Source organism: Antechinus flavipes, chromosome 4, assembly GCF_016432865.1.
Source record: "Antechinus flavipes isolate AdamAnt ecotype Samford, QLD, Australia chromosome 4, AdamAnt_v2, whole genome shotgun sequence".
Classification (NCBI taxonomy): Eukaryota; Metazoa; Chordata; class Mammalia; order Dasyuromorphia; family Dasyuridae; genus Antechinus; species Antechinus flavipes.
The window spans coordinates 82,567,606-82,580,038 of NC_067401.1; the positions used below are offsets into that span (position 1 = coordinate 82,567,606).

The window sequence follows — 12,433 nt, forward strand, 5'->3', positions numbered from 1 at the left end:
CAAGTCCACAAAGACTTTACATATAGTATTTCATTTAATCCTCATACAGATTTGATCCTCACACTCTGAGTTTGAGCACCTCTTTGGAATACCTCCAAAGCAGTGACTCAGGAAGGAAGAACTTGGAAGGATTGGATGGAATTTGTTAGCCAATGATAAAAATAGCCTGAAGTTCATATTTATGCAGGTCATAATATAATTCATTGATTTCTTTGATAAGTTCTACTTTCTCTGTAACTGAGACAAAGGAGTGGGATTTCCCTTCTTCCTTCAATAGTCAACCACTTGAACTCACAAGTTCTGATTTACAGAGGTGTCCTTGAATGGGTTATCAATCTATTCTCCATACCACACTGGAGCACCTCAATATATAAAAGTATATAGGAAAGGAAAGGAGACATCCTAACTATGATTTTCCTTAGAAACACCTCTTAAAAATGGTCTTGGCTCTGGTGCCACCTCCTTTTGTCTTGCTATACACTGTTACATGCTACATAAAATTAAGACTGTAGCTTCAGAATCATTCTTATTTTAAATTTCATTTTTTAAAGTTTTGGGTTCTGTTCTCTTTATAACTTAAAACATCAATAATTACAGACCTAAAAATTCACTTTCTTTTAAACCTTTAGTTAGTTCCCTTTTCACTTGAAACCTTCAAGTAACAGTAAGTAATATGATCTTAAACAATACTGCTTTTAAACAGAACTAGGATGACTTGGCTACCAAAATTCATTTCTACCTGTTCGCGGTATTATTAACAGCAGTGGTGTCAAATTTGAATAGAAATGGAACCCTGCAAGCCACATGTTGAATTAGAAAACCACAAATTAATATCTATGTTGTCCTGTATTTTTATTTATTTTGTTAAACAATTCCCAATTACATTTTGTCAGTCAGCTATCTCTGGATTAAAGGATTTAATGTTACAAATTCATCACAGATATAAAATATATTTGTTCTGTAAAAGAAATAATGCTTCTGAGCTGAGCAGACTTATAATAAAATAGCATAAGCTGAATTTCTTAGGGATGTCCACACAGTTCTACTGAACTGTGTGCTATGCAATGAAATGAAACTTTTGAGTTTTATAATTGTAACTTATATGTAAGAAAATTTTCACCAAAGGCTTACACTAATGTAAAAAATATTATACTTAGGAACTAATTTTTAAGTATTCTAAGAATTCAGATTTTATGAACAAAAAAAGCAGAAAAGTGGAATCATAAAAAAAAGCTTTTCTAAAAAGATAAAAGTACAAAAAACTCAACAAAAATTCTGTTATGTATGAAAGAGATGGAAGACTTGTAGAATACCAAGAGTAATACTGAAATATAAAATTCTGATGAAATCATAAACACATACCTGACTTTTTGGCAGTGGCTCCTCTTTCCTCCAAATCTCTAATTACCATTAATGGCATAAAACATATTTCCTCTAAAGACTTTTCTGTAGGTAAGATCTGCAAAACATTAAGATCTTTTCTGGTAACTGTTTAATTGAAGTTAAAGTGTTATAATGATTTGATAAAGATAAAAATATTTCCCTCAAAAATCCATTATACATGTATAATGCTACTGATACTCTGTCAAGGTTATTTTCAAAACAATTTCTTACCTTATGTTTTGAGAGAAGAGGCCTGTAGGAAAAATGGAGGAAAAAAAGAATAAAAAACATTCCCAACAAGAATGAACTTCTAAACAAATGTCATTGAAATAGCAAAAAATGGATTCACTCTTCTAGATTCTATTATTAGCACTGAACATTTCCAATGCTGAAACATTTGGTCTACATAGTTTAAAGTGCAAAGCTATATCATATGTTGATTTCATTTGATGACCAATTACTGTGAACTATGCTTAACCTTTACTGTAGCTATAAATGTAAAAAGCACATAAGCCAAAAATAATTCACTATATAATTTTAAAATACTATATGTATATTTATAGCTACAAAATATAAAGTGATCATATATAATGAAAAACATTCTATATTCATCCTTAAATTTAGAATAAACTACTTGAGAAAAATATTAAATTTAACAAATGCTTAAAATGCTAAAAAAAAAAATCTGCCATTTTGTAATATAGATGAACTAGTTACTTCCTTCTTTTTCACATACAACATTCTATCTGATCTCTGTACTTTTATTTGGTTGTCCTCATATTTGAAGTTAAATTCTTCCTCATCTCTGGCTCTTTGAACACTTAACTTCCTTCAAAGTGGAACTCAAGAAACAGCTCATATATGAAGCCTTTCTTAACTTCTCTAGTTACTAATGTCTCTTAACCCTGTTTGCTTCAGCTTCCTCATCTGTAAAATGAGCTGGAGATGAAAATGGTAAACTGCTCTAGTACTTTTATCAAGAAAAACCCAAATGGGGTCACCTGAAAAACAACATTTTCTATTTATTTATATGTGTACATGTTATTTCCCTTATATGGATTGTTTTTGTTTTTCTTTTGTCTATTTGTGCATAATATTATTCTGATTGCATTCAGCCCCCAAATAACATGGAGTCTCCTAGAAGACATCTGTAATCATTCAAAATAGTTTGGCTTGGCCACTCACTTATTCTGTAACAAGTTGGGCCCAAAGTTGAACCAAAGGAAAAGAAAGGGCCAGAGTATTTTTAGGAAATTACAAAGCTCCTTCACTGATCTCAAGCTTTCTATGAAACCAAAGGCCCATCTTTTCTACAACATTTTATAGTGTTGGTACTATATATGTTATAAAGCAGCAAGGTATGGAATACAATAGTTACCAAAGAATTAAAAATGATTATTACACAGAAGGTAATGGAAAAATATATAATGTGTACAAAATGTGTATGCATATAACAAATCATCAATGATTGCTATTATTACTATTACAAAGAATAAGTAGTAAAAGACATCAACAAAGATTTGTATGATAGGAATAAAAGGGTCAGAGATGTAGTAAGAGAGAGGAAAGCCTTGAGCATGTTGGATTGATCCTTTGTGATAAATTTATGGAAGACTCTGGAAGGACACAGGAAGGACAGACAAGAGTGGTTTGGGATCTTTTGATTCCAACTTTGGATGGGGAGAACTTCTGATTCAAAGAAATTAGATTCATTTGAACATAATGCACCTAAATACCTGGCACAATGTTTGGCACATAGCAGGTATTTTAAAGATGTTTGTTGAACATGGCAGGAAAAGATTGAGATGCCTTATTCCTAAATTTAAAAAATAACTTGAAAAGGTAAATTTTAATAAGTAATATAATGAATTTTTAATTTTTAAATTCAATTTTAAAGAATAAGATTGATTTTTTCATATAATAAGTATGTAGTAAATGTTTGTTGGCTGAAAAAATTTGCAACAAAATAGAAAGATTAAAGATCTCTAAAGAAATATACATACTTCAAAATACTGATAAGATGAATTTTGTTTATTTTCCTCAGATGAAATCTGTATTCCTGTCTATATGTTTCATGAATGAGAACCTTATTTACATATTATTTTTCAAGAATTACCAATTAACTAAAACCTGTAATTAAAAAAATCCTCAAAACAGACTAACCTGTTTAAATAATAAATTTATTAAAATGATAGCTACTGAAGAGAATGAAAAAACCTGGATATCTGGGCAGCTAGGTGGTGCCGTAGAGTAAAAAAAAAAAACATGATTCAAGTCCAGAGTCATTTATTTACTAGCTGTGGGATCTTAGACAAGTCAGTTAATCTCTGTTTGCCTCAGCTTCCTCAACTGTAAAATGGGGATAATAATAATAATACCTAACTCATGGAGTCCCTGCAAGAATCAAATGAGAATATCTGTAAAGTGGTTAGCCCAATGCTTGGCACACAGAAGGTGCTACCATCCTTACCAGTTCTTATTATTGTTCTCCGAAATATTGCTTTAGTCATCCAAATAGATCCTTTAATTTAAAATACCAAGAAGCTAATTTTTTTCTTTTCTACTAACCCCTGAGTGCACTAATAATCGTAGTAATAGGATTCCCAGGTTACAGATCCCAAAGCAACTTCTTGATCTAGTATGCAGTGTTTGAAAGCAATTACATCAATTATAATAAATTGTTAGTTTACTCTTCCAATAATTCTCAGTGAGAAGAGAGAAAAAATATATCCATTATTATTTTGAGAATAAAAATGTGACTGTTGGGAATAATTCGGAATCATCCTATTGAGAATGTCAACTTAATTTTTAAACAAGTTTTTAATAGATACTAGATGTTTAATGAGGTTCTTCAGCATTCTTTCCTTGCAGCTGTTATACTTACTCTTGATGTGTTGTACAAAGTTTAGCAAGTCTTTCAAATTCTTCACCATTCAATCCTTTTTCTGAATTCCTCAGAGATGTAATAACATGTGGTTCTGCTGTTTTCCATTTTGCTTCTAATTAAAAGATAAAATAAAATAAAATCTAGAAGCCACTGTGCTCTCAAAATATTTTAGGAAGTAAAAATATGAGCCTACACCAATGATAATTAGTATAAAAATCTATTATATTTTGAACAAATGAAAAAGATTTGTCACTAAGAGAGTTGAAACAGATTAAACTGTAATGCCACAATAAAGTATCTGATTTTCCTTTAAAAGAAAACACTAAATAACATTCTAGAGTTAAAAAGATAAAACTTAATGACAATTGCTCAAGAAAACTAATCAGAAAAAAGGGAAAAAAAGTGTTCTTTTCCAAATATTCATGTCAAAAGCAAAAACCTGAAGGCAAGTTATAGTAAAAATGTTTCTTTTTTATTTTTTTGCAACATTGAATTGGCTGGGACAATATATAACCTTTGACTGAGAAAACCAAGACAAATTTTTTAAGCTTTTTATCTAATGAGAATTCTTCCTTCTTAATCAAACTATACTTACCCCACTGCTCCTGAATGGAGGACAGATTTGCAAGCAATTGCTCATGATATAATCGTTCAAGCTGAATGAACTTCATTGCCTTCTCATCTGAATAGAGGATTTGAGAAAAATATAAAGGAAGACTAAAAGAAATGTCTATACGTACATTTATGCTGAATATGAGGTTTAATTTTGTCAAAAAGGATGTCTACCTAAAATGAGATGGTCCTACTATTTTAAAACTCATTAAGACCTAAAATTTCCTGTTTGCCCAGAAAAAGTAAATTTTTATGTAGATTATATCAAAGATATTTTATATGAGGCAATGATGGAGAGTGATGTTAAATCTACAAAAATCAAAGAATTTCAAAGTTGGGTATTATCTCTCCGGTCATTTGGTCCAACTCATAACCAGAAAGGAATCTTCATCACCAAATAAGATATTCAGCAAGTATCCAGCCTTTGTGTGAAGATTTCTAATGAGGGGAAACTCATGATTTCATATGACAGCCCAATTCACTTCTGTAAAGCTTTAATTTTTGCATTTTTTTTTTTCAGATAAATCAGCTAGATGGTGCAGTGGATACAGTTTGGGCCTAGATTTGGCCTCAGACACTAGCCCTATGATCCTGGACAAGCTATTTATTTGTCTCAGTTTCCTCACCTATAAAATAGAAATAATAATAGCATCTACCTCACAGGGTTATTGTGAGGACCAAATCAGATATTTGTAAAGTGTTTATTACCACAGCCTCTTGGCATTATTTGAATGTTTATTTTTTCCCCTTTCCCCAATACCAAACCTAAATTTATCTTTTAGTAACTTTTACCTAATGTTCCTGGTTTTATCCTCTAAGATAAAAAAAAAAGTGCATAAATCCAAAACCATATGTTAGTTATAAAACAGGACAAATTTTGAGAAGAGCTACCATTAGTCTCTTGCTGATAATTCTTAAAAATTTTTCTTAAGCAATGGTCAATAGAAAGAAAAGGATACAATCTTCCTCTTGAAAATAGGTCTCTGCGATCTGTTTAAAACAATGGGAAGATTAGCATTATTAGTGAGACAATGGGGGGAGGATCAGAGAGAGAGATAGAGGCAGACATACACACACATACACAAATACACACACACACACACACACACACACACACACACACACAGATATTTAACTTCATTTTCATTAGGGAAGTTTAATCTAATTAAACTATCAGGAAGGAGTATCCTAGATCTATTTATCCCAAGAAAAAGAGTTATTCATCCCATTCACAAGTGTTTTTCTTCCAGTTCTAGTTCCATGTCAAAGGTGACTTCTTAGGTTCACACAAATTTAAGGATTAAAAGTTCCAGAAAATGTAAAGTGAGTATCCAGGTACACAGTGAAACTCTTGATTTTTTTTTTTTTTTTGAACAAGATGATATATATGTTCCATCAGATGACATCCTAAAATTATATTTGAATAAATCCAGTAAACATTTATTCTAAACATTCATTTCATAATCTACTAAGGACATCATGGAACTTAACTTTTTTTAAAAGGCAAAGACTTGCACAACTATCAATGTTTCAGAAATGAAACTGGATGAAAGCAGAGCTTCTGTGAATTACTTTAGGCTCTTCACAGAAGATTGTTTTTATTATAAGTACAGTAGTTTTGATTATACAAGTTATTTCCCCAAAGCATACCATAGTGAATACCTGCATCATTTGTCGGTTTTACTTAGTACAATTATGCATTTAAGATAGATGCATAGTAAGAGAAACATGATGCCATCGGTTTCCATGGCTTTAACTACCGACTTTATTCTGATGATTCCCAAACTGATCTTACCTGCCCCAGCCTTTCTCCAACTGTTTTCAAACATCTTGAACTGGCTGTCCAAAATATGTCCAAAAGCAGAAATCATTATCCTTCCTCCTAAATCTTCCCACTTCCTACCTTCCCTATTATTTTCAAGGGCAGCACTATCCTCCCAGTCTCTCAGGTTCACATCCTAGGAGTCATCCTGGACTCCTCATTATTTCTCACCCTATATTTCCAATCTGTCACCAAGCAAGGCCTGCTGATTTCAATTTTGCAACATCTCTCAAATATGTCTCCTCCCATTCTGATGCAGGCCCTCATTGCCTCATACCTAGATTACAGCAATAATCTACTGGAGGGTCTACTGCCTCAAGATTCTCCCCACTCCAATCATCCTCCTGTCAGCCACTAACTTTTTCTTAAATGCAGGTCCAATCAGGCAAACCTTCCCACTCTCCCAGTAAAGACTACTGGCTTTCTATGGCCTTTAAGATCAAATACAACATTCTCTTTGCCATCCAAAGCCCTTAATAATGTAGATCTTTCCAGTCTTTCATCTTACTTTCTTTCACAAACTCTTCAATTCCAGCCTCTCTGATATTCCCCAAAAAAGACCCTCCATCTTTTACTCCAGGTACTTTCTTTAGTTGTCCTCTATGCCTGGAACACTCTGCTCTTCTGATTACAGACTTCCTTGATTTCCTTTAGATCCCACTAAAATCCCACCTTCTGCAGGAAGTCTTTCCCAACTACTCTTTTCCAGTGCCTACCCTCTGTTAATTATTGCTTATTTATCCTATGTACAGTTTGCTTTGTATATATTTGTTTGCATATTGCCTCTCCCATTAAATTGTAAGGTCCTTGAGGGTAGGGACTGTTTCTTCTCTCTTTTTGTATCTCCAGTATTAAGCTGAGTACATGACATATAGCAAGTACTTAAAATATGATTACTGATTTATTGATGTTCCCTACATTTAACATATCCATTTTTATGGGTTGAAATCTCTTTATTTTCCTTACTTAAAAGTAATCTCTCCTTTATTATCTCAAGAGTATCTTACATTAAAAAGCAGAGGACAGAAATATAAAATAAAATATTAACTCCTAATTCATATTCTATTTTGTATTCTACATATTTGTATACATGTTTATTACTGTCCTAATTAGATTACTGTTCCTAGATGTTAGGGTCATACCTTATCTTTGTTCTTCCCACCACCCCTTCTCTTGCACAGACTTTGCGGGGTGAAGTTACTCACAACATTTTTTTTTAAAAAGCAGTTTTTGATGATATTCATACCCCTACAGAGTTTTATGAAGAGTCAGAGGTTCTCTTACAGATTCTCTCTGCATTTTTAACTATAGCAAAATCTCATCAAGTGGCCCAAATGCTCATGGTGAAGACAGAAGGATGGTCCAGTGGACCAATTCTTCAAACAAAAACTGAATTTCTAGAAAAGGAAGCAGTTTGAATAATGCAATTTAAAAAATACTCCTTTTCTATAATTAATTACTCCTAACACAGTTCTATATATGAGGGTCAACAAGATCAAGACCAGAGCTATTAATGTATAAATCAGACAGGATTCTTTTATTACCAATCTGCCTGAAATGAGAAGAGTAGCCTGTTTAAAAGTGTCAATTGAAGCAGAAAGGTGGCTGAAAGCTACACTTTTTGAGGTGGTTCCACACTGTTCTTTCAAAACTATTATACTTACCTGAGGATAAAAAATGGGCATCCATTCTGCCATAAGCAACCAAGGAATCCCCTAATAGCTTTAGAATGTTGGTCATTTCTCTGGGAAAAATAATTTTTTTTTCCTGCCAAAGTATAGGTCTGTTGATAGTATCAAACTCTTAAGATTTGAAAAATTTGGATAATACACTTGATGCTTTCTTTGCAGTTTTGTATGCTAAAGCTTAAGGCCATATTATTTTCCAGATAGTGTACTATTGATGAAATACACTACTGCTAAAGATTGTATATATTTCAAGACGAGCATATTCAGAAAATCTTGCTGTGAATATTCTTTCCATCAGTAAATATTATATCAATGTCTTCCCATTCTATGCAATTATTACCCAAGTCTTCCTGAATGTATGCATATAGCACCTGGATAGCACCTGAGTAGGATGCAAAAAGTAAGGCATGAGAGGGAATGAAGACATGAATTGTTTAAGTGTCAAGTTTGGGAAGGGAGAAAAGTAAAGCCAAAAAGAATATAAAATAAAATACTTTCTATGGCTGTTAGCAGTTGACATTATACACAATCAAAAGCAGACAGGATAGAGATACTAAGTTTGTTCACTAAGTATGTGATGAAAATTTTGATGAAATATTCATTAGGCCTATCAGCTATAATCCCACCAAAAGCATTCATTGTGTCTAACTGTATGTTTAATTGCTGCACAAAATTTGGTTTGAATTATTGATTATCCCTGTGACTGAGGTTATCTATTCCTTCCCTCATTCCCTCTTTCACTAAACTACCAGGTATGCCAATATAGGGCTAGATTCTCCATTTTCCATTTAATTGAAAGTCACCTCTCATAAAGCCAATGCAGTTATGCAGTTCTAGAACCATGGATGGGACAAAGAATGAAAGATATGTAAGTGACAATGCATCAGAATAAATTTTGGATTCCATTCTTACTCTTCTATTTAGCTGAGAGTTGGCAGTGTATAAGAGAATACTAATTGGAATGGGTACCTGATGAAGACAAAGGGGCAGAATTCTTGAATCCAATTGTTCAAATTCACCTCGGATGAGGGAGAACAGGGACTGCAAAACTTGTGTATGCTCCTTTGGTTGATAATTAGCATTGGATTCAACAGCACTTTCCTCACCACCAGCATGTGTAGAGAGACTAACGATCTTTTCTTCCATTATTGCTGCAGTGTCTCCTGAAGAAAATCCTTCAAGAAATAAACAAAATATTTACATAACGATTAAAATCCCTTCATTTTACATAGAATAGTTTAACATAATTATGTAATTATGAAACTTTCAGATATTACTACAAATAAAATTATAATCACCTAAATAAAAACTGGGAAACAAAAAGATGCAAGCTCAATTAAAGTAAGATTCTGCTGACACCTTGCTAAATATTTCCAAGTTCAAATAAAATATTCTTGCACTATCTGTAATTGAAGATGTTATAAAGGTTGAACTAAAGAAAAATAATAGGGCAGTAGGAATCAGGAGTCAGGAAGACCTGAGTTCAAACTTGGCCTCAGACATTTACTAGCTGTATGATCCTGGGCAAGTCATTTAACCCTATTTGCCTGTTTCCTCATCTGTAAAATGAAGTAGAGAAGGAAACAGCAAACGATTCTAGTCTCTTTGGCAAGATGTAAATGGGATCATGAAGAGTTGAACAAAACTGAAATGACTGAACAACAATAACAAAAGAATATGCATGTTAAAACTTAACAAAATTGATTCAAAGAAAAAAAAATAAATTCTTTTCTGCTGTCTTGATTGAACATAAACAGATCTTTAAAAAAAAAAAATGAAATTGAACCTTCCTCTTTTAACTCTAACCTGGTAACTTCAGAACTACTCCCAAATCCCAGAAGTAATTGAAATACAAGATTTTTGAGGACATTAAAAAAAAATTGGGACATGAACTTTTAAGCAACTACATGTTGTGCAAAGAGAGATACATTTTAAAATTTGCCAGGAATAAACATTTGATAAGCAACTTCTAAAATGATGCAACTTTTTGAAGTAAATAAAATTTCAAAGAAATTATTGCTAATATTATCACAACTTACCTAAAATCTCATTTATCAGTTTTAGTCTTAATTGTTATTCTCATATTGAAAAGTATATATGGTTGCCTGCTGCCAGGTCCTTCTAAAGTTTTGCTCTTCCTAATAAATCTGTCCTATAATTTTTTGAAATCAAAATTGGCATTCTAAGCTTTTTTCAATCTGGCCTAATCCACCTATCTAGCTATACTTTCCATTTGTTCAGCACACAAATTACCTACTCTAGATAAAAATGATTTATTTGCTGTGTGAGCAACCATCCTCATGTTTTGTTAACTTTAGACTTTGTTTACATTTCTCTTCTGGTCTGCTCTCATCTTTGTATATAAAAATCAGAGGGCAACTGAAATTTCACCTGTAAGAGGACTGATAACTATAATCAGAAGTAATTTCTTCCTTCTCTGACCTTCCCAAAACTTTATATTCATGTGATTGTTATATTGGAGGTTCCAGAATGCAAAGGATCCCCAAAATATATTAGTGTTCCAGACTGGTATCCCTAAAGATATGGAAGTTTAGAAAATTTCTAAGGCAAAAAGGCAAAATTTTATAATTGTAATGCCAATTAAAGCAAGCTAAATTCCAAAAGAGGAAGGCAGCTAAGAGCAGGGGACAAACAGATAAATTTGTAATAATTGAGGAGGATAAAGCAAAATTGAGCATGATAAATGACATCATGGGATTGGATTTCACATGATTTATGGGAAATTTGGTAATGGGGGCTAACAAGGACCCCTTTTCTTCTTTCACAAAACTAAGAAGTGTTCATTGTTTGAATGTAGGTGGGAGATAGCAGCCTAGATTTTTGGATGACAAATCAGACATCCCTGAAGGATAGCTTAGTGGAATAAATATGTCAGGCCCAACTCCCTTTCTTTCACACATTATTCCTAATAGTTACATTCCTAATGCGAGTTCATCATCCCCAAGGCCTGAGGGCTTCTTGAAAAGTATTGGAGTCTCTTCTACTATTGGGGTTTCCACTATATCATTTCTAAGGTCAGGTAATGTGAGGATTATTACTACAACATTCCTAAGGGCTACATCATATTAAGATGATGCCATTTTTAGTAGAAATAACATATCAAGATATATAATTATTCTAAGAACTGCTAGGACATGCACAAGTTAGACTTATATGTAAGGCAAATATAAAATGTTAAAATCTGAGTAAGAAAAGAGGTAGTATAGGAAAATCAAAAAAGCAGGGGTCAACACCTGAGCAAGACTTTCCATTAATGAAGTTAAATAACCTCGAACAAACCACTTATCCTCTTGAAACCATAGTTTTCTCATTTGTAAAATAATCGAGTTAGAGCAGATTCTGGGAATCTTTCAAGGGATACTTAAATGAAATTAAAATGGCTTCCCAAAAGCTCTATTTAATTAATAATACATCACTTTCTATTTTTTATTACAAGAGAGATGACTGAGGCCTCCAGAGCTAGGAAGTACTTTGAGCTTTAGGAAAGATTAGGTAACATAAATCTGTAGTGTCCAGAATCAGCAAAGTGGTGTGACTTTCTCCAGATCTGAAGTAGGAATGGAGGAGGCTGACCATGAAGGAATCCAAGGTTAGTATTTGGCAAATATAATTTGAAATATACAGTGAATCTATGTCTATGTTGGTTAAATATATTGAATGTATAATTGTACTCCAAAATTATCATGGTCTAAGTTACTCTCATATGAAGGGTCATAAACTTGCAAAAAATTATTTCTAAAACCTATAGGGCTAATAAAGAAATCTTAATGAGATAGGCAACATGGTGGTACAATGGATAGAGTGCTGGATCTGGAATCAGGAACACATCTTTCTGAGTTCAAATCTGGTCTCAGACATTTCCTAGTTGTGTGGGCAAATCACTTAATCCCATCTACCTCAGTTTCCTCTTCTGTAAAATGAGCCAGAAAAGGAAATGGCAGATCACTCTAGTATCTTTGCCAAGAAACCCCAAATGTTTGTAGTCACAAAGAATTAGACATGACGGAAAAACAACTGAAT

The 12,433-nt window shown here is 32.8% G+C and overlaps 1 protein-coding gene across 3 annotated transcripts in view; it reads right to left on the bottom strand.

The window, feature by feature from the left end:
- Window positions 1–12,433, bottom strand: part of CNST (consortin, connexin sorting protein) — a 96,153-nt gene that overhangs the window by 29,130 nt on the left and 54,590 nt on the right. For all 3 annotated transcript variants that reach the window (XM_051993445.1, XM_051993446.1, XM_051993447.1), the window contains 6 exons: window positions 9,362–9,567; window positions 5,842–5,872; window positions 4,866–4,952; window positions 4,268–4,382; window positions 1,615–1,636; window positions 1,363–1,459 (listed from right to left, as the gene is read on the bottom strand). In XM_051993445.1, coding sequence (XP_051849405.1) covers window positions 1,363–1,459; window positions 1,615–1,636; window positions 4,268–4,382; window positions 4,866–4,952; window positions 5,842–5,872; window positions 9,362–9,567 — 558 coding nt within the window. The remainder of the gene's footprint in view (window positions 1–1,362; window positions 1,460–1,614; window positions 1,637–4,267; window positions 4,383–4,865; window positions 4,953–5,841; window positions 5,873–9,361; window positions 9,568–12,433) is intronic.